Genomic DNA, 20779 nt, shown 5'->3' on the forward strand with positions numbered 1-20779 from the left:
TCAAGTTTAAGTGGTTTGGTAGTTAATAAAAAGGAAGAGCATTTGTTTAACGAAAATTACACAGTTTCCTCAACACGCATAACCGATTCTTGGGTTTTTTTTTCAAACGGAAATAGGCGAATTTGCGACCGACGATAACACGTTGTGTAAATTTGTTTTATTGTTTGCAAATGCACAGTTCATGTTAGGATTTTAATCGTTAACACGTTAAGCGCAAGTCAAAATGATGCATGTACGTACAGTCATAGGCAAGTACGTGTTCTATATAAACTTTTATATATGGTAACATAGGTTATTTGTTGAAATTCGAAAATTTTGACACATATTTTTCAAAAAAACCAAATTGGACACCGGTGTCTGCTTTGGCCCTTCATTACATTTTATGCTATTTTTACATAACTGGGTCACAGCGGTCTTATAGAGCAAACACAATTCCACGTTAGTGAGTATTTAAAAATATGTAGAGGAACCCCGGTGTTTTGATATTGAAAAGATTTTATAGATTCTCGGGTGCTGCTGGTATTAATTTTGAGAGTGTCTGAAAGGATTTCAGGGACCATGGGTGTTTTGATTTTGAAAGATATTAAAAGAATCTAGGAGGCTCCTGTTTTGACAGAATTTTAAAAATTCTCGGGGGTCTCTAGTGTTTTGATTTTAAAACATTTTAAAGGAATCACGGGGACTTTTGATGTCTAGTTTTTGAAAGAATTTTAAAGAATCTAGAGGACACCTAGCGTTCTGATTTTGAAAAATTTTTAAAGATTCTCGGGGATCTCTAGTAGTTTGATTTTGAAAATATATGAAAGAATCTTGGGGACGACGGGTGTTTTTGATTTTGAAAGAGTTTAAAAGAATCTCGAGAACTCTTGTTATTAAGACTAGAATATATATTGATAATGATTGGATAGTACAAGACCAAAAAATTCAAAAAGGAATTAGGGAGATAGCTAAAGAGGAAAGAAAAAAAAGGATACACTACAAGGGTGGGATATAAGAAGCTGGAAGTAGGGGACAAAATGTATATATGGAATGAAAATAAAAGAAAATTGGAAGAAAAATTTCTCAAATCAAGTCAGCACTAACTGAAGAAAGAAACACAAAGGGGAGGGGTAGTAATGATGGGACAAATAAAGACTTTAGGTTTAAGAATGTAGATTTTGTACATAATAGGGGAATGGGAAAGAAGAATGGGGAAGATAAAAGTGGTTTAAAACTACTCTTTTGGAATATTGCGGGTTTGAAAAAGAAAGATAACTTATTTTGGAACTACGTGAAAAATTTTGATTTTGTGGGACTAACAGAAACATGGATACTAGAGAGAGACTGGAACAAACTGAAAGACGTATTGCCAAAGGAATTTCAGTGGAAATTGCAAGGGGCAAAAAAAGAAAAACGCAAGGGTAGAGCAAAAGGTGGAATCATAACAGGAGTGAAGAAAGATATAAAAGAAATAGGAGAGGGGGCAATAGAAATGGAAGGCTTAGTTGAAAGAAAACTGATTGTAAATAAAAAAAGATGGAGAATCTGTACAATATATAGTAGAGGAATGAGAAACACGAAACAATAAATACAAGAAAAAATCGAGTCCGAAGAAGAATTTCTATTGTTAGGAGGGGACTTTAATGCCAGAATAGGGAACAAAAGCAGGGAAAAAGACGGGGAAAACACACGAAAATCTAAAAATAAAGTAGAAAATAAAGACGGAAAATTGCTATGGGAATTAATTGAAGAAAGAGGTTGGGAAGTCTTGAATGGGGTGAAGGAAGGGGACGAGGAAGGGGAATTTACCTGGATAGGTAAAAGAGGAGAATCGATAATAGACTACGTAATAGTAAACGGATTAGCAGAAGAAGAGGTAGAAACATTCAAGATAGGAGAAAGAGTGGACTCCGATCACATGCAACTAGAAATAAAAGTGAGGGGCATAAGTAGAGGGAGCGGATGCTTAAGGAATGAAGTAGGAAAAGAGAAGAAGATATGGGTATGGAATGAAAAAGGAATTGAGCATTATAAAAAAAAATGTTGGAAGTGGAATTTAAAGAAAAAGGAACTGAAAAAAAAAATGGAAGAATTAAAAAAAGAAATTGAAAAAGCAGCCATAAGGAAAGAAGTTGTAACGACAAATTCAGAAAAGAGAAACAGATGGTGGGATAGCAGATGCAGAGATTTAAAAACAGAAGCAAGGAAATGTTTACGAAGGTGGAAAAAGGGGAAAGGTATAAAAGAAGAGTACTGGCAAGCAAAAAATAATTATAGATAACGATGCAAAGAAAAGAAAGAAGAGGTACAGCAAGAAGAAGAAGAAAAAATTAAAGCCATAAGAACTGAGCAAGAGGTATGGCAGTATATAAATAAAGAACGGAAGAACAAAATCACGATTAGTGAAGACATACCTATAATACAGTGGAAGAAGCATTTTATGAAAGTGTTGAATGGAAAGGAAGAGCGAATTGTAGTGCAAGATAGTAAAACCGGGATTGGTGGTAGAGAAAGGGAAGCGGAGATTCGAGTAGAGGAAGCAGGAAAACAAGTAGGAAGACTGAAAAGGGGAAAAGCACCGGGGAGGAATGGGTTGGTAAACGAAGTGTGGATATTTGGAACGGATGGGATGATTGAAAGATTGAGCGAGTTAATGAATGATGTGTGGACGGGTAAAGGTTTTCCCAGGGAATGGAGAGTAGGACAAATATGCCCAATTCCAAAAAAAGGTAGTAAAGAAAAAGTAGAGAATTATCGGGGAATAACTCTTATAAATACGGCATATAAACTGTACGCAATGGCGTTAAATGAAAGGTTGGTCACAGAGATGAACGAAAAGAGTATATTACCGGAAAGTCAAGCGGGATTTAGAAGAGGTAGAGGGGCTATGGACAATGTATATATCCTGCATCATCTAATAGAAAAAGAGTTGCTAAAGGAAGGAGGTCGGGTATATGCACTGTTTGTAGACCTAAAAGCCGCGTTTGATACGGTGGACAGAGAGTGTTTGTGGGAATGCATGGAAAGAAGAGGACTGAGTGAAAAGTTAGTTGTAGCAGCAAGAGAGATTTATAGAGAGACAGTGACTAGTGTGAGAGTGCGAGGAATAGAAAGCGAAATGTTTTGGACGACGAAACGATTGAGACAGGGATGCCCATTAAGTCCCAGTCTGTTTGCTTGTTACATAAGCGATATCGAGGAAATGTTTAGAGGAGTACAAGCGGGAGGAATTGTGGTGGGGAGAGAAAAGGTATGGTGTTTGGCATTTGCAGATGATTTGGTAATATTGGCGAAGGATGAATGTGGAATGAATGAGATGAAAAAAAATCTGCAAAGATACTTTAAAAGAAAGAAACTGGGGGTAAATGTAGAAAAAACAAAAATGATGGTGTTTAGAAAAAAAGGGAGAAAAGGGGAGGAAAAAGTGTGGCGTTGGGAAGATCGAATCATAGACACAGTAAAGGAGATTAAATATTTAGGATTTAAGTTTACAACAACTAACACGGTAAAAACACACATAAGAGAAAGAAGAGTCAAAGCAATGCAGAAAATGGGAATGGTGTGGAGTATAGGTGAGAGAATATTTGGACATGACCTAAGAAGAAGGACGAAAATGTTTGCTAGTTTAGTTAGGAGTGTATTAATGTATGGAGTGGAGATATGGGGATGGAAGGAATATGCAGAGATTGAAGCAGCACAAGAAAAATATTTGAGGTGGATGTTAGGGCTACGGAAAGAGACGCCAGGCTATATAGTAAGAGAAGAATGTAAACGAGAGAAACCAAGAGTATACACTGGGAAAAGAGCTGTAAAGTATGATGAAAGGTTGAAAGAAAGAGAGGAATGTAGGATATTGTATGAATGCTGGAAGGAAAAAAAAAGGAAGCAGGGAAAGAACATTACAAGGGTAAACATGGATATTATGAAAGACTGGGATACCGCATGGATAGATAAACAAGAGAGAAGAGCGAGTGTAAGTAATTCTAGGTACAATGCGGACTATAGAAAGATAATAACAGAAACAATACCAAAGTACCTAGACAGAGAAAGCGCGAAAGAAAAAAAAATAATTGCGAGATTTAGGTGTGGAAATGAAGAAAGAAATAATAAGTTTTGGGTAAGCGAAGGTGAGAGAATGTGTAGGATGTGTGGAGAAGGGCGAGAGACGATAGAGCACATGCTGCATGACTATGAGGAGAGCAAAGAAAGAGAGGAGAGTGTGACAGAGATATTGAATGAAGACGGAAGAGGGGTGGAATGGATGAAAGAAGTGGAGAGGACAAGAGTAAGGCTGGGGCAAGGGGGGATGGGGTAAAGGAAAGAAAAATTAGTTATTTAGTTTATAAAATGTATTTATTTGGTTTTTGTTAACTAGGGAAAAATTGTAGTGTCAAGAATCTTTTTAAGCCCGTAGGGTAAAAAATAAACACTTACTACTACTACTCATTGGACAAATTAACAACCTTGTGGGTTATGTGCATTTTATTTCTTTGATTAAGATCATTATTTGCACAACGCCGCAGGATTGATTGCATTTCTAGGAGACATTTTTTTTTGGAACGATGCATTCGTCCGACACCATTTTTATGTGTATGTTTAGGATAATGTAAAACGATGGCCCAAAATGCAGCTGAATAACTCCACTTTTTGAAAATTTAAACAATAACTCGAATGGACACAAAATATTAAACTCATGTAATTTTGTATATCTCACAATTTTAGCCTCAGTAATTTTCTTTGCTGCATAATTTAAATGGAACGTAAACTTTCATGCTCTGGAGTTTCTAATCTCACGAAGCTTTTATCTGCACAAGTTTTATTTCACATAAGATCTTTTTGTTTGTATAAATCTTTGCTAGTTTTTTGTTTTGTAAATATTTCGCTTTTTTATATACATAACATTCTTTAAACAGCACGATTAAAAACATGTTTTTAATTTCTTGTAAAGAAATAAGGAGTTTGCAGTTAAGCTCTGCTCCCTTGATTCACGGCCAATAAGAAAAATCATCACAATTGAGATAGGGCGGGTGGGCGAGCTTACTTTTTCTCTTTTTGTTTTAATATTTGTAGACTTCTTTTCACAACATGAAACTTAAAATATGTTTAAAATGGAATAGTATAAGATTTGACAATTAGGCTCCGCTCCATAATTGCAAAATCCCTATTTTCTTGCAAAAATGTACCATTTTAACCATGTTTTAAGCTACTTGTGGTGAAAAGATGGCTATGTATATGAACAAAAAAAAAAACAATTTAAGCCCCGCCCACCCGCCCTATCTCAATTCTGATGATTTTTTTTATTCGTCGTAAGCCGAGGGGCGGAGCTTGATTGTAAAATCTTTATTTTTCTACGATAAATTACCATGTAAAATGTGTTCTTAAGTAATCGTGTTATGCAAAGAAAACTAATAAATGTATTAATTAAAAAAGAAAACCAGAAGAGAAGCTCCGCCCATCCGTCTCGATCTCAATCGTAATGAATTTTTCATTCGTTGTCAGATCGAGGGGCGGAGCGTAATTGCAAAAGCAATATTTCCCTATACAAATTTACCATTTTAAACATGTTTTAAGTTTCTTGTTGCGAAAAGATGGCTATGTATATTAAGAAAAAAAGACAAAATATAAGCCCCGCCCACCCGCCCTGTCTCAATTGTGATGATTTTTTTATTGGTCCTGAGCCAAGTGGGCGTAGCTTAACTGCAAAATCCTTAAGGATTTAAGGAAAGATGGATTTTGCAATTAAGCCCCGCCCGTCCGTCTGACAACGAATGAAAAATTCATCACAATTGAGAATTGAGATCTGAGCGGGTATGGGTATGATTTCCTTTTTGTTTTAATATGTGTTCCATCATATAAATTGTCTGATGTTCAATCTTATTGTCAGATGAGAATTCTTTGCTGTTTAAATATTTCACGAGAGTTTATGGCGAATTTAAATGTTGTTCATTGCTCTTTAAAACCTTGACACTGGTGCAGTTGTAGTTTAATATCAGAGTCACAGAAATGGAACATTTTGAAATGGAATTGAGGTTAAGTAACACAGAAACACTTGGCAGAAGCGGAGGGCGCGGTTCCTAGTCGAGCTGGCGGGATTTATCGCCCCATCTGAACAAAGGATGCAGGCTTTGTATAGAAATCAAGGGCGGTCGAGATGACGTGACGTTGTCGACTTGGCCCAACCACGAGTTTACGACGGTAACGGCCTGCTCGTACGGTATATTCGTCATGGAGATGTGCTGTGTGGCAGTAATCATCGTCGTGGGTTGGAGAACAGCCACGACCAGGAGCCCCAAACTTCGCTCGTGCTACAACGCGACCTATGAGTAATTTTGCTGTGCTCTAGAATGAAACTGAGATAGTGCGATTGCCTTGGGGTCCACCACTTGCAACTGAACGCCATTTTTCAAAAACGCAATGAAGGGCTCCATTTTGTTAGACGATCACAGCCAAGACCAAATTTTTGAATTTTTGAATTTTTCGCGGGCTTTCAAATTTTTTCACATGTCAAAAAAAATGCGGGATGTTTGGGTTATCACAATACTTATAATCCTTACAATTTTAATAAAGTAGCAACGAATCATAACGGCGAAATAATACATTTTCCTAAACTAGTATATATGTACAAATAAATACAAAAATATAAAAAAATGAAAATAGCGCTACATAAATTCGACGAATGTATCAAACAATAGACACACAAAAATTGACGCAACTAACAATCCAAATTTATAACATCGTACATAAGACGCTTTACAATATATCTCTGAAACATATCAAGATCAATTTTGACACCCTCACCTATCAGAAATATTAGAACCTCTAAACCACTCCCACTATTACCAAACGCGTATTGGAGAGGCAGTCGACCTGCCGCATCTGGAACATGGACTTTCGCACCGTTCGCCACCAAGATTTTTACTACGTCCATGTTACCTTTCTGACAAGCGTGATGAATCGGCAGCCGACCATTATCATCAGGAACATCAACTTTATCCATCTTCCGAACCAAATACAGTACTATATCTTGGTGCCAATTCTCGCACGCGTAATGAATTGGTAGCTTACCATTGCTATCACCAACACACATTTGAGCACCCATTGTCACCAGAAATTTCAACATATCTAGATCACGTTTTCTACAAGCGTGATGCACAGGTAATAAGCCACTTCCATCTGGAATATTAACTTCCGCACCATTGGTCACAAGTAACTGAATTACGCCTCTTTTCCAATAATCACAAGCGTAATGAATGGGTAACACCCCTTCCGTGTCACTTAGATTCATCGTCGTACCCATTTCCACCAAATAATTGACGATATCATAACCATGAAGACAATTCCTACAAGCGTAATGAATCGGTAGTCGACCTTGTGCATCCAGATTGTTAATCGTCGAACCATGACCTACCAACACCTCGACTACTTGCTTCGTGCTTTTTTCAGAGGCGTGGTGTATGGGCAACAAACCATTTTGGTCTGAAACATCCACTTTTGCATCATTGGCTAGCAGCAAACTTACTACAGCTGGGTCTTCTTTGTGACAAGCGTAGTGCAAAGGCGACTTACCACCACCATCTGGAACATCCACCTCTGCACCATTATCTAGCAGCAATTGAACTAAATGGGTGTTCTCTCTTTGGCACGCCAAATGCAATGGTAGCACACCATCATTGTCTGGGATTTCCACATCGCAACCCTTTTCTATTAAAAGTTGTGCTATCTCTTGGCAATAACCATCGTTTTCACAGGCATAGTACAAAGGTAGTTTTCCTTTCGCGTCTGGAATGGTTGTTTCAGCCCCATTGCTCACCAAAAAATCGACCATGCTGGTGAACCAATTCTTACAAGCGTGATGGATGGGTAATAGTTGGTCTCTCGGGTCGGGGATGTTCAAGTCGGCACCATTTTCCACCAGGGTTCTAACTATTTCCACGTTTCTTCTCTCGAAGGCGAAGTGTATAGGCAAATAACCGTCACCATCAGGAATATTAATTTCAGAGTGATACTCTAGTAGTAATTGTGTTACAGTTGGCCAGTCTCCCCGACATGCAATATGTATGGGCAATCGTCCTCGTGAGTCCTGAGTGTTGACTTCTGAACCCTTTTCTAGTAAGAGTTTGATAGTAGGAGGGTGACAATATTCACACGCCTTAAGAATTGGGAGCTTACCCTTTGCGCTTTGAACATTGATTTTGGCATCGTTCTCCAAGAGCAAGCGCACCAGGTTATGGTCCCAGCTTTTACAAGCGTAGTGAATTGGAAGTTTACCTTTAGCGTCTGGAATATTGACTTTTGCGTCTTTTGCTAACAGTATTCCAACTATATTAACCCGCTTGTTCTTACACGCAATGTGAATTGGAAATCTACCTTTAGCGTCTGGAACGTCTACTTCGGAACCACTTGATAACAACATCTGTACGATTTCTGCTTCCAGGTTCTTACAAGCGTAATGAATTGGCAGTTTACCTTTTGCGTCTGGAAGGTTCAATTTAGCTCCTTTTGCCAGCAATAGTTTGACCACGTCTAGGTTTTGGTGTTTACAAGCGTAGTGTAAAATGTGCTCACCATCTCCATCTAAGGCACCATTTTCTAAAAGCCACCGTACTGTTTGTACCTGCCCATTAGTCACAACGTGGTTCAATAGTTGCCGCCCGATTTCACCCGAAACATCAACACTTTGCCCTTTGTCAGTCAAAAACGAAACAACTTCTTCACAAAATGACAGATTTTTGAGAGCGAAATGCATCGGAAGCCACCCTTGAGCGTCAAAAACATCAACCCTTGCCCCGTTTTGTACCAAAAAACTCACCATGTTTGAGTCCGAGGTTTCACAAGCGTAGTGCAAGGGTTGTCGCCCTTGAAAATCCCGTACGTTGACTTTGGCACCATACTTTAGTAGCAATTGTGGTACTTTTAACTCTGTTTTGCAACAAGCGTCATGAATTGGTAGTTTCCCGTTGACATCAGGAGCATCCACCTTTGCCCCATTCTTCATCAAAAGATCTACTATTTTCCAGGAAGCTTCTTCACACGCATAGTGCAAAGGCAGTCGACCTTCACAAACAGGAAGATTCACTTTAGCACCGTTTTCCACGAACATTTCAACCAAAATGACGTCTTTTGCTCGAATCGCGTAGTACATGGGCAACCGCCCATTGATGTCTGGAAGGTTCACATCAGCTCCCTTGTCCAAAAGAAAATGGAACAACATTTTGTTAGTACGATAGAAGATACAAGCGTAGTGTATGGGTCGTGAACCGTCCAAGTCTGGAACGTTCACGTCGATACCTTCGTCCACGAGCAACTTTACCATTTCGACTTGGTTCCGCGGAACGTCGTTACCAAGGGACATGTCGCAACAATTGTGAATGGGGAGCAAACCGTTGGCGTCTGGAACATCGACTTTCGCCCCATTGGCTACAAGTAGCTTGATTGTGTCCGGATTTCCTCTGTGGCAAGCGTCGTGGATTAGTAGACGACCAATTCCATTCGGTGCGTTAACACTGGAACCAGCTTCCACTAGGAGTTTTATCATTGGTTCTAGATTGACAATGAAACTTGTCTTGGCGAAAATGTGGTGAATTGGCAAGTCGCCGTTTGCGTTGAGACGGTTGACTTTGGCACCATTTGCTAATAGGACTTTGACGATCTCTGGGTTGGCATTTTCGCACGCTAGGTGTATCGGAAGGTTACCTTTTGCGTCAGGGGTGTTAATTTTTGAACCGTTTTTGATCAGAAGTGCTACAACTTCTTCTCCTTTGTAAGAAGAATCACAAGCTTGGTGAATTGGGAGTCGACCATTGACATCTGGAATGTCCACTGCGGAACCACTGGTCACCAGAATTGTTAACATATCGGAAGTCCAACCTGTGTATGCGTAGTGGATAGGTAGAAGGTTGTTGGTGTCTCTTTCATTAACATTGCCATTTGTTACCACGAATGGTAATATGTCTGTCCATCTATTCTGACACACGTAGTGTATTGGTAATCTATTGTTGGTGTCCCGGGTGTTCGAATTTGCGCCGTGTTTCGCCAAGAGCTTCAATATTTCTTTATAGTCGTGTTGACACGCAAAATGTATAGGTAGGCAACCAGTTGAGTCCGGAGCGTCAACATCCGCACCATTTTCAACCAATATTTGCACAAAATCTACCCTTTTAGACTCACACGCGTAGTGTAGTGGTAGCTGGTTATTCACATCACGAATGTTCAAGTGTGCACCATGACCCACCAAGAGCTCCACGATTTCTCTACACTTCCGTTGACACGCCAGGTGTATGGGCAAACTCCCATGTCCGTCAAAAACACCCACATCTGCACCATTTTCAACCAATAGTTTCAATAGATCCACCCTTTCTTCCTCACAAGCGTAATGTATAGGTAACCGACCATCCGAATCGAGTTCCTTCACTTCGGCACTAATCACCAACAGTAGCTCCAAGAAACCACTCAAGGGTTTGTTCCGCAGATATTTCATCAGCTGCACCCCGAAATTTGGAAGTCGCTTCAAAAAAACCACAATTATATTAAATTCGGTTCTAAAATTAGCAAAGACGAAGTCAATACTGGTTATCAAATCGTCAAAACTGCACTTAGTTTCCAACATGTCTTTTACAACATTCAGGGATCGGTAACGGAGGGCTAAAGTTAGAACGCTTTGTGGATTAACCTTGTGGAAAGCATTGACCAAAGACGAATCGTCGTCACTTTTTAGAACCGCGGAAACATCAAACCTAACCGCGTAGTACAAAACCGAATGTAAATAGTCATGCTGGAAGTCGTCTTTGTCAAAAACAGGTATCAGAAATGGTAGGAAAATTAGCAAAAATTTCGTAGATAGGGCTAGAGTGTTTTGAACTTGGAGGAACAACTTGGATATGGAACGATGATCTAAACTCTTGGTACGAATGTTGCTACCTGATATCCACTCGTCTTTGAAACAATCGTCAATCATTAAGTCGTCTATCTTGACAAGTGGATAAGTCCTACTCCACGAACAAGATACTTCCAAAATATCACGACCAATGACGTCTTTGTGATTTAAGTCGTCTTGAGTACACTGTGCCAGAAGTTTTGGATTTTTGTACAAAACCGCCACAAATCCTCTACTCTTTTTGGTCAACATCAAGTCTAAGAAAAATCGGATATTGCTGAAACGACCGTCAGAAATGAAAGTTTTGTCTTTGGCTTTACGAGATTGGTTTTTGAAGAGATGCAAAGCGGCAAAATATTCACCGTAGGAGTTATGGGTGAACTCGAAATCGTTTCGACTATTGGCTTGTAAGAACCCCACAGAGTCCCCTTTGGTTCCAATCTTTTTCAAAACGTTACTCACTTCGTTGCTGTAGCCGAAAAACCTAGTCACTATTTTGGTAAACACGTCTGCCAAATATAAATGAAAAGCTACATTTACGTAATTATTGACAGTTTTAATTTTCTTGTTTAGGTACTTTTGATAGTTGTGGTCGATCGTCAAGTCTTGCTTATTTTTGTCTTGGTAAAATATAAGAAACTTCTCTTCGACGAAATGTTCGTATAGATCCAAAATTGTGAAAACGCCGTCTATCAAGCCCAGGTACTTTTGCTCATTTCTGGAAAGTAACTCCGTCAACATGTAGATCTGCAGAGGAATCCCCAAAATATCATTGTTCGAAAAGGTGGTAATATTGTCTTTGATTTTGCCAAACGTCTCAGTCATCTGTTCCGAAGGAATCTGAAGACGTTCTCTTATATAATTTTTCTGTTCTTGATCGTTGAACTCCTTTATGTCTCTAGCAAAACAACTGAATTTTCGTTCAAGTCGTTGCTTCAGGTTGGTACGAGATGTCAAGAATTGTTTGATCCCGTTTTTCCTAACCGTCTCCACTAATCGTAAAATAGCGTCCAAGGACTGATCAGAAACTTCATCCAGTCCATCCCACACCAACTGAAACTTATGACAATTGATCATTGTCTTCACGACTTCACTATACCAAACATCGTCATTGTCACTCTCGAGTAAAATGTGTTCTTTGAACTGTTCAAATTGTGTTTGATTTTTCCGAAATTTCAAAGCGGTGTTCCTGGCATGCATCAGAATAACCCAAGACGTCGACGAGGTACCAATTTTCAGACTTTTCATCAGAGTACTTTTGCCCATACCTGGGTTAGCACAAATCAGAGTGATGTCGTCTTCGTCTGCACCCAACTCAGACTCGTGGATATTATAGTCACTGTTTTCGTTCTTGAAAACAAAATCGTCAAGTTGGTGATTTTCACCACAGTTGGCACTTTTTTTCCACTCGAGACAGTTATTGTCAAGAAATCTCAAAAGGTGGAACGCCACTGTTGACTTTTTTTGACACAAGTTATCGAATTGTTCTTGCGATATGTCAGTCGTACTGACGTAGATGAATTTTTTGTCGAGCGGGTCCTCGTGGACAATGTTAATGTCAATAACTTCTATGTTATGTAGACGTTGTTTGAACTTGGAAATGTTTGGAACGCCACCCACTACAGCGACGCTATCGTCATCTATCGTCTCCAGGAACCCAAATTCGATTAAAACTTTGGTTAGCCGTCTTTGTATGTGACTAGGTGGCAAAGTTTCTTTCTTTTTTCCGATGACTAGAGGACCATTTAACATTTGCAGAATTTTGTCAGCAGTAATCAACTTGTCGATTGTGTCGTCACACATCTCTATCAAACTTTTTAACGGAGTTTCCTTCTGGCCTTCCAGTGAATACGTACAAGAGTTCAAGACGTCCTCAAAAAGTTGGGTGTGACGTTTCAAATCAGACAAATTCTGAAACTGGACGTCACTATTGTCGACAATGTCGTCTAGAATCACTAAATTTTCTCCGTTGCAAATTTTCTTTGCTTTGTAGATTTCTGGAGATCCGTCTACCACCAGTGGACACTTCCCTAGTAACCAAACGAGCTTACTCACTTCTTTATCTTCACCATAGAAGTCGTTTTTGGCACCGATCCACTTTAACCTCAACTGGTACTTCTTTTTGACATCACTGATTTCCTGAAAGTCACTTTGGTTAAAATTTTCGGCAACGTTTGACCACAAGTCCTTGATATTTTTGTAGCTGTTTTTACTGACAATAGTTGATTGAAATTCTGAAACTATATTTCGAAAAACTATAGTGGAATTTGTAGACGACTGCGACTGTGACGAAAACGATAGAGGTCTTATGAATGGAGACACCACTTGTAAAAAAATAACCCTCTGCATCCAATCCTTATCTAGTGTGTATTTTTTCCCCTTCTTGTAGCTCCACTCAACTATAAAATTCATGTATTGATTAAACGACGCTTCTTCTGTACCAAACAAAGTTCGAAACAATAAAGTCGCATCCAAATTAAGTTTATGAACGTTTGCTTGGTTCGAATACACAACAAAACTTCCAAGAAATTCGTCTTGATCACAAGAAACAAACTCATGACAAACACCATTGGGTGAAGTCCCCAATAAATCATTTTGCGTCGTAGACGAAACAACAACCTCTGAAGTTTTCCCCTTGGTGGTCAACTGGATCTTGTCATCCAAAAACGTTTTACAATTCGTGAACAAAATCAGTTTATCACACGAACTTAGACACTTCTTGTTGTCGTGGAAATCGTCGTGGTACTTCGGAATGCTGAAATTTCCTTTCGGTGAAACCAAATCTCTGCTTTTGACAATTTGGTTTTCGCTGTGTTTCAGCTGGACGGCGTAAAGTTGGGTTTGGGTTTCGTGTTGAAGTTTGATCTCGACGACGACGTCGTCGAAGGCACCGAATCTCGAGTCGTTTGATGACAATAGGAAGTTTTCGACTTTGTCGTCGTTTAGAAGTTTCAAGATCAAAATTGCTATGTAGGTGTGTTCGTAGTCCTTTCCTCGATCTGTGGTGCCGATTCTCTTCTGGAATTCCTGGAAGTTGAAGGAGTGGTGGGTGTGTTGAAATAATATATATTTACTTACAGATGCAAGCTTAAAGACATTGCTGGTGCTTTGGATGCTAACCTAAAAAAAAATTGTTAATTACCGTCAAATACTGAAGACAATTTTTTCCTAATCTAGACGTCTTATTCATTTTCTAGGAGTTGTGAAATTAATGACTCATCAAATGGAACCCATCATTGCTACAATACTTCCCTAGTTTGGCTTATATTCCGAAAATAAACAGCAAAACTGACTCCACCCATCCCACCTGTCTGCGTTTCATTGGCTTATTTTATTTTCGTTGATTGAATCGAGTACATAATATAAAAATTTTCAATCAGCCCCTCCCACCCATTCTTTTTTATTAGTTCGCTAATAAACCCCCCTTTTTACATGTTTTATTTTATTTACTGTGACTTTAAAATCCAATTCTAAATGGGTAAGTTCTAAACAAAACATCCATGATGAGATTGGCCTTTAATTACCAGCCAATAAACGCAGTTGTTACGACGAATAAGATGTGGTGGGCGGGTCTAACTGGTCTAACCGCGTTTTCTTACGTTTTATGGTTGCTATTGTAATATCCGCCTTTCATTTTAAAGCCAATACAGTTAGAGGTGCAATAGAAAACAGTGAAATCGAAACAGAAAACGTAAAGTTGGACCTAGCCACGCCCTTCCTTGTTTAGATGATTGATTTTAATTGCTCTGAAATGAAAAAGGGGTGTGTATTGGCAACAGTACCTAGATTTTGAAATGTAAAAATTTCAAATTAAATAATTATTAAAAAATTTTAAATCGGGAAATCGGAACATCAAAAGAAACGCTAAATCCAACAATGGAAATATCGAGAATGCAGAAATAAAAAATCGAAAAGCCAAAGAATCTAAAAAACTAGAAATCGGAAAATCGAAAAATCAAAAATTAAAAAAATTGCAAAATCCAAACATTCAGGAATCGAAAAGTGAAAAATCGAGAAATTGAAAACTCTCAAAACTAGAATCTAAAATCTATGTACAAAAATTGAACATCGAAAACTTGGAAAATCGAGAACTCGAAAGACCAAAAAATCGAGATATCGAAATTAAAAAAGATCTAGAAATCGAGAGTCGGGAAGTTATAAAATAAATCGAAAAATTGGAAAATCGAAACATCGAAATCTCGATAAATCGAGAAATTTCTAAATTGCAAAATCGAAAAACCGAAAAGTTCATAAATTTCAAAAATCGAAAAACCGAGATGTCGAGAAATCGAAAATTTGAAAAATTGAAATACATATTAAAAAATTTTAAACCGGGATATCGAAACATAAAAAGAATCGCTAAATCGAATGATGGAAATATCGAGAGTGCAGAAATAAAAATTCGAAAAGCTAAATAATCTAAAAAATTAGAAATCGGAAAACCGAAAATCTAAAATTTAAAAAATTGAAATATCGACACATTGAGAAATCGAAAACTGAAAAATCGAGAAATTGAAAAATCCCAAAACTGAAATCGAAAATGTATGTTCAAAAATTGAAAATCGAAAATTTGGAAAATCGAGAACTCGAAAGACCAAGAAATCGCAATATCGAAATTAAAAAACATCTTGAAATCGAGAGTCGGGAAGTTATAAAATAAATCGAAAAATTGGAAAATGCAAACAACGAAATCTCGATAAATCGAGAAATTTTTAAATTGCAAAATCGAAAAACCGAAAAATTGATAAATTTCAAAAATCGAAAAACCGAGATGTCGAGAAATCGAAAATGTGAAAAATTGAAGTACATGGGTATTAAAAAATTTTAAATCGGGATATCGAAACAAAAAGAATCGCTAAATCGAATAATGGAAATATCGAGGATGCAGAAACAAAAATTCGAAAAGCTAAAGAATCTAAAAAATTAGAAATCGGAAAATCGAAAAATCTAAAATTTAAAAAATAAAAAAATCGAAACATTGAAGAATCGAAAAGTGAAAAATCGAGAAATTGAATCAAAAATTGAACATCGAAAATTTGGAAAATCGGGAACTCGAAAGACCAAGAAATCGAGATATCGAAATTGAAAAAGATCTAGAAATCGAGAGTCGAGAAGTTATAGAATAAATTGAAAAATTGGAAAACCGAAACATCGAAATCTCGATAAATCGAGAAATTGTTAAACTAAAAAATCGAAAAACTGAAAAACTTATAAATTTCCAAAATCGAAAAATCGATGTCGAGAAATTGAAAATTAGAAAAATTGAAATATTGAAATTCGTATTAAAAAATTTTATATAGAGATATCGGAGCATCAACAGAATCGCTAAATCGGATCATGGAAATATCGAGACTGCAGAAATAAAAATTCAAGAAACTAAAGAATCAAAAAAATTAGAAATCCGAAAATTGAAAAATCTAAAATTTCAAAATTGGAAAATCGAAACATAGCGGAATCGAAAGGTGAAAATTCGAGAAATTTTAAAATCCCAAAACTGAAATCTAAAATCTATATTCAAAAATTGAATATCGAAAATTTGGAAAATCGGGACCTTCAAAGATCAAGAAATCGAGAAGTTATAAGAGAAATCAAAAAATTGAAAAATTGAAACATTTCAAAAATCGGAAAACGGAGATATCGAGGAATCGAAAATTAGAAAAATTGAAATACATATTAAAAATTTTTAAATTAGAATATCGAAACATCAAAAAATCGTGAATTCGAAAAATGGAAAAATTGAAAATGTAAAATTAAAAAATCGAAAAAATAAAAAAACAACTAGAAATTTTAAAATCTAACAATTTGGAATTAAAAAACCGAAAAATTGAAGAATCAAAAAACTGAAAAATCGAGAATTTGAAAATTTCCAAAACTGAAATGTCTAAAAATTGAAAGTCGAAAATTAGTAAAATCGAAAAACTGAGAAATCGAGGAACTGAAATTGAAAAAGACCGAGAAATTGAGGATCGAGAATGAACAATAACAAAAATCGAAAAACCGAGAAATCGAAATAATCTGAAATTAAAAAAATCGAAAAATTAAAATACATATTGAGAAATTAAGAAATTATAGGTAGCAACAACAAATTGAAAAATTACATAATTGAAAAATTGAAAAATCGAAAAAGTAAAAATAAAAAAAAAACGGAAAGTCGGAAAATGAAAAATATAAAAACGGGAAATTGAAAATAGAAAAATCCAAAAACTGAAGAATCGACAAATTGATCAATCCGCAAATTAAAATTTCGAAAAATTGAAAATAGAGAAATCGAAAAATCGAAGAGTTAAAAATTCGAAAAATTGTTATTCAATTTTGTTTTTTTTTCCAAAAATTTTAATGTCGATAAACCACAAGTTCATAAACATTCACTATTGTAAAATTTTAAGATGACGTCATGCCATTGTTGGTGAGGATGATTAGAAAAATTTCGGTTACCGATTAACCATCTGTGTAATATTTCTAACATACATGCAAAAACTTGACAACAATCGGTCCAGTAGTTACGGAGATTAGGATGTGTAATACAAATCGACTTAGACAAACACACAGAGAGAGAGACGAACGAAAATGGAAGACCTATTTTCTCGTACCCTAGGAGTAATGAAAGGGAGAGAAATTATGAAAGTAGCTTATAGTCGGGAAGTACCTAAAAATTGAATTGACTTTCAAATCGAATTTCTTGTGAATTTTTTAAGCAAATCTTCCAAAAGCTCAATTTCTCTATACCCCAACGGTATGAAAATTTCGACATTTTTTTGACTACATTTGTTTTTGTTTTTGAAAAGTTGCCTAAAAATCCTCAAAAAATTAAAAAACAAAATGTTAATAAAAAGATTTTCCAAAAACGTAAAATTTCAAGTTCCTTTTATTATTTCGTAACACAAAAAAAAAATGTTTTTTTTACAAATATATTCTCATAAAAATTAAAAAATTGTTTACCACAAATGTTTAAAATAAAGCGTTCTTTCTGGTGCAAAGTGTTTTCGTAACTTAAATCGTCACATTGAAAAATTTTATGAACATTTCTAAATATTCCATATTTATGTCCATATTCCATAAGTGGATATCCGAATTTTTTTTTGTGGATTTTTTGACAATTTTTTCAAAAGCTCAGATTTTCTATTATTGTTTTCAGTTATTTTCTCAGAATCGACTAATAAAATAAGGCAATTTTCAAAAAAATTACTTTCGAATCAAATATACCTATAGGTACTTCTGAAATCTTTCTCCTGGACCATAAACACGCTATATTTTTGGAATCAGTGTGTCGAGATTCGTTTGCCAGAATCTGTTGTGGATTTTTAGACAAAATTTGAAATCAAGTTAATATAACATAATTTTAGGTGTATCCAGGAAAGGACTAATTAACCAACAATATTGCCCACAAAGCAAGAGTACCTACATACATACCAGTACTACAAAAATCTAAATCTGACACTATCTCTCAAGTGCAGTGTGTAATATATACTCGTATATATGTAACCAAATATACACTGAAAACTGAGATTGTAAACATAAATATTTAGAAGTACTGCGAGATCGGAGTAACCTCTATTATTATTAAAAGAAATATCAAAAGTGTGGTTTTCCTAGAGCACTGACCGATAACGACGTTTGATTATGATAAGCCTCGGAGTAGTTACTTCCTCATTTCAAAAAATATATAAGCTCTTCACGAAGTCAAGAGTTAAGTAAGTTGAGCACAAGAATAAAAAATAAACTTACTGAAGCCATCTGACCACACCGAACATCCCTTGAGTTATTTTTTCGCAACAACACGAACAATTTTGATGCTTCTACGAGTGCTCAAACGAGAGATAATCGTCGCAATAAATTACATGTCGTCATTATTATCGGCCGGGAAAACCAAACCCAAGTTTATTATTTCTATTCGTAACAGCTGATCCTAGCCAGTGTTGCCAATCTGCGGAAATAAATGTAACTATATTCAGTTGGTAATTTTTGCACTATTCAGTCTTTCTCTCTCGCACGTTTGGCCACTGGATTGGAATGAATCAGACGTCGTGTATAAATATACTCGAGATGGAGACACGATTGATGGTAAGCAGTGGCGTATCTGACGGGAAATTTAATTGGAGATATTTAATTAGCAATTTTTTTTTATAATATTTACCATATAGAAATATCATAATTAATTATTATAATACTAGACAGCGGATAGCCGTCGGGTTAGGCAAGTTCAAACTCAAAAGGATTCATATTCTTACCAAAAAAAGACAATTGTATTAAATAAATACAAGTTTTAATAAAAAAAACAGTAAAGTAGGACGATAAACAAAACATCAGTGGCAAAAAATAGTGCAATTTGAAGAACAGAAATGTGTGACAAGCTAAATATTTCAAATATTAACAATTTCTGTTTAATTTTTTTATTAATAATTTCCCAACACGGCCACTAAGGAATAAGCTCGTTTAAGAACCTAAAAATTTGGACGTCAACTAATTACAAAATTGTGGAAATGTACATCGTACTGTTGTAAATGTATCAAGTGATAAGTCGAATAGTTTCCCAGCTGTGACAACCATCGGTCTCTTGGATCTTTCCATTAAAATGTTAAGGGTCTTCTTTGTCTGAATGTTGTATTCGTACCACCTGCTCATGTAAACAGCCGTCGGCAAGGTTTTGCTCTGCAAAAAATATGTAGTTAAATTGTAAACAGTGATCACCATTTTTAACAACTACCTCTTCAATAAGCAGCGTTCCATAGTAACAATAAAAAAATATTTGGAAAAATAAAAGACTTAAGTAGTTCATCGCGATTAGAAAGTAGATGTCAAGTTCCAGCGTCTATGCAAGTAAATAATTCCGTTATGCTAAAAACAAAATTAACAAAAATTTACTGACTTTACTGATTTGGAAGCAGAGTAGTCCGATAGTGAGTGTGCTTTCCGAAAGCTGACTGAAAACCACCACTGAGAAGCATTCTTGGTATTCATAGACGAAGCTTTTCATGAAATAATCTCTGTTAAATACACTTTTTCCTATAAATGAGACGGATATACTTTACTTTATTATGGTTTGGTGGTGACGAATGCAGTTTTTAATTGCTAAATCTATATTTTTGGATTTAGTGTTTTCGTCAATATTTTCCAAATTTAAGAAGTCTTGTTTGCTGTGTCGCCCTAAGTTCTCTAAATTATCTTTCAGGACTTGGAGCTGAGCGGTAGCTTGATGGGCTAGGCCCCCTATTAGTGGATCAATCGTACCACACGCAAATGAAGCATAAACAAGTCCTAAAATTTAAATTTAACAAAAAATCTCGAGTATTAATTGAAAACGATAAAACAGTACAAAATTAACCAATATTTTTTATAACGGAAGTGCAATTTTTTATCACTGCCATGAATTTCTGAAGCAACTTACCCAAAATAAGAATAACATAAACATGGTAATAAAGCACCCGACTCTTCATTACAAAATCTGGCAACCACACATTGACAAGCAGTTGCGTCTTCTCTAGTCAACAACTGCCCCATAAAACCAACTATTCCTCCAATACAGCCCACAAAGAACACTTTGGAGTTTCTTTGACACACTCTAACAAACTTCTGAATTATTTTCTTGTGTTGATCGTGCACAACTGAACTTTTGAAATCGTCGAAGTAGTGAATGCATCTCTTAAATTTTTCACCATTTCTCAGGAAAGGTAAAAATTTGAAAGTGTAGAACATCATACCGACCATCATAAAATCGTTGTAGTCGAAACTGGTAAGTTCTTGAGCGAATACGAAGCGAAGTAGACCCAAAATTGTTGGAGGTAACATAAATATTAAATAAAGAGTGACCGCATAAGCTTTGTGGAGGTGCTGATAGGTGTCGGATGGATAAAGACCAATTAATTTCATCACACTGATATTAAGACTGAAGCTGTATCCTGCGTTTTCCATTTGGAATCACAAGTAATT

The 20779-nt window shown here is 36.3% G+C and overlaps 2 protein-coding genes and 1 pseudogene across 2 annotated transcripts; 1 reads left to right on the top strand and 2 right to left on the bottom strand.

Annotated features, from left to right (window-relative positions):
* Nucleotides 1-223: 223 nt before the first annotated feature.
* On the top strand, nt 224-6057 carry LOC135128876 (uncharacterized). Its single transcript, XM_064055953.1, has 5 exons — nt 224-232; nt 1763-1981; nt 2405-2793; nt 2851-3070; nt 5962-6057. Exons 1-5 carry the CDS (start codon nt 224-226, stop codon nt 6055-6057), a joined length of 933 nt encoding a protein of 310 aa, XP_063912023.1.
* LOC135128615 (uncharacterized) lies at nt 5636-18729 on the bottom strand. The gene is made up of 3 exons (XM_064055541.1): nt 18578-18729; nt 13931-13972; nt 5636-13879 (listed from the first exon to the last, which is right to left on the bottom strand). The coding sequence occupies exons 1-3, from the start codon at nt 18584-18586 to the stop codon at nt 6692-6694; spliced, it is 7239 nt and encodes a 2412-aa protein (XP_063911611.1). The 5' UTR covers nt 18587-18729; the 3' UTR covers nt 5636-6691.
* A 516-nt stretch (nt 18730-19245) lies between these two features.
* On the bottom strand, nt 19246-20761 carry LOC135128877 (odorant receptor 94b-like; annotated as a pseudogene).
* Nucleotides 20762-20779: the final 18 nt, after the last annotated feature.

This window comes from Zophobas morio, unplaced genomic scaffold (assembly GCF_036711695.1).
Source record: "Zophobas morio isolate AGI-343-1 ecotype UQ-CSIRO unplaced genomic scaffold, CSIRO_AGI_Zmor_V1 ptg000014l, whole genome shotgun sequence".
In the NCBI taxonomy this organism is placed as follows: domain Eukaryota; kingdom Metazoa; phylum Arthropoda; class Insecta; order Coleoptera; family Tenebrionidae; genus Zophobas; species Zophobas morio.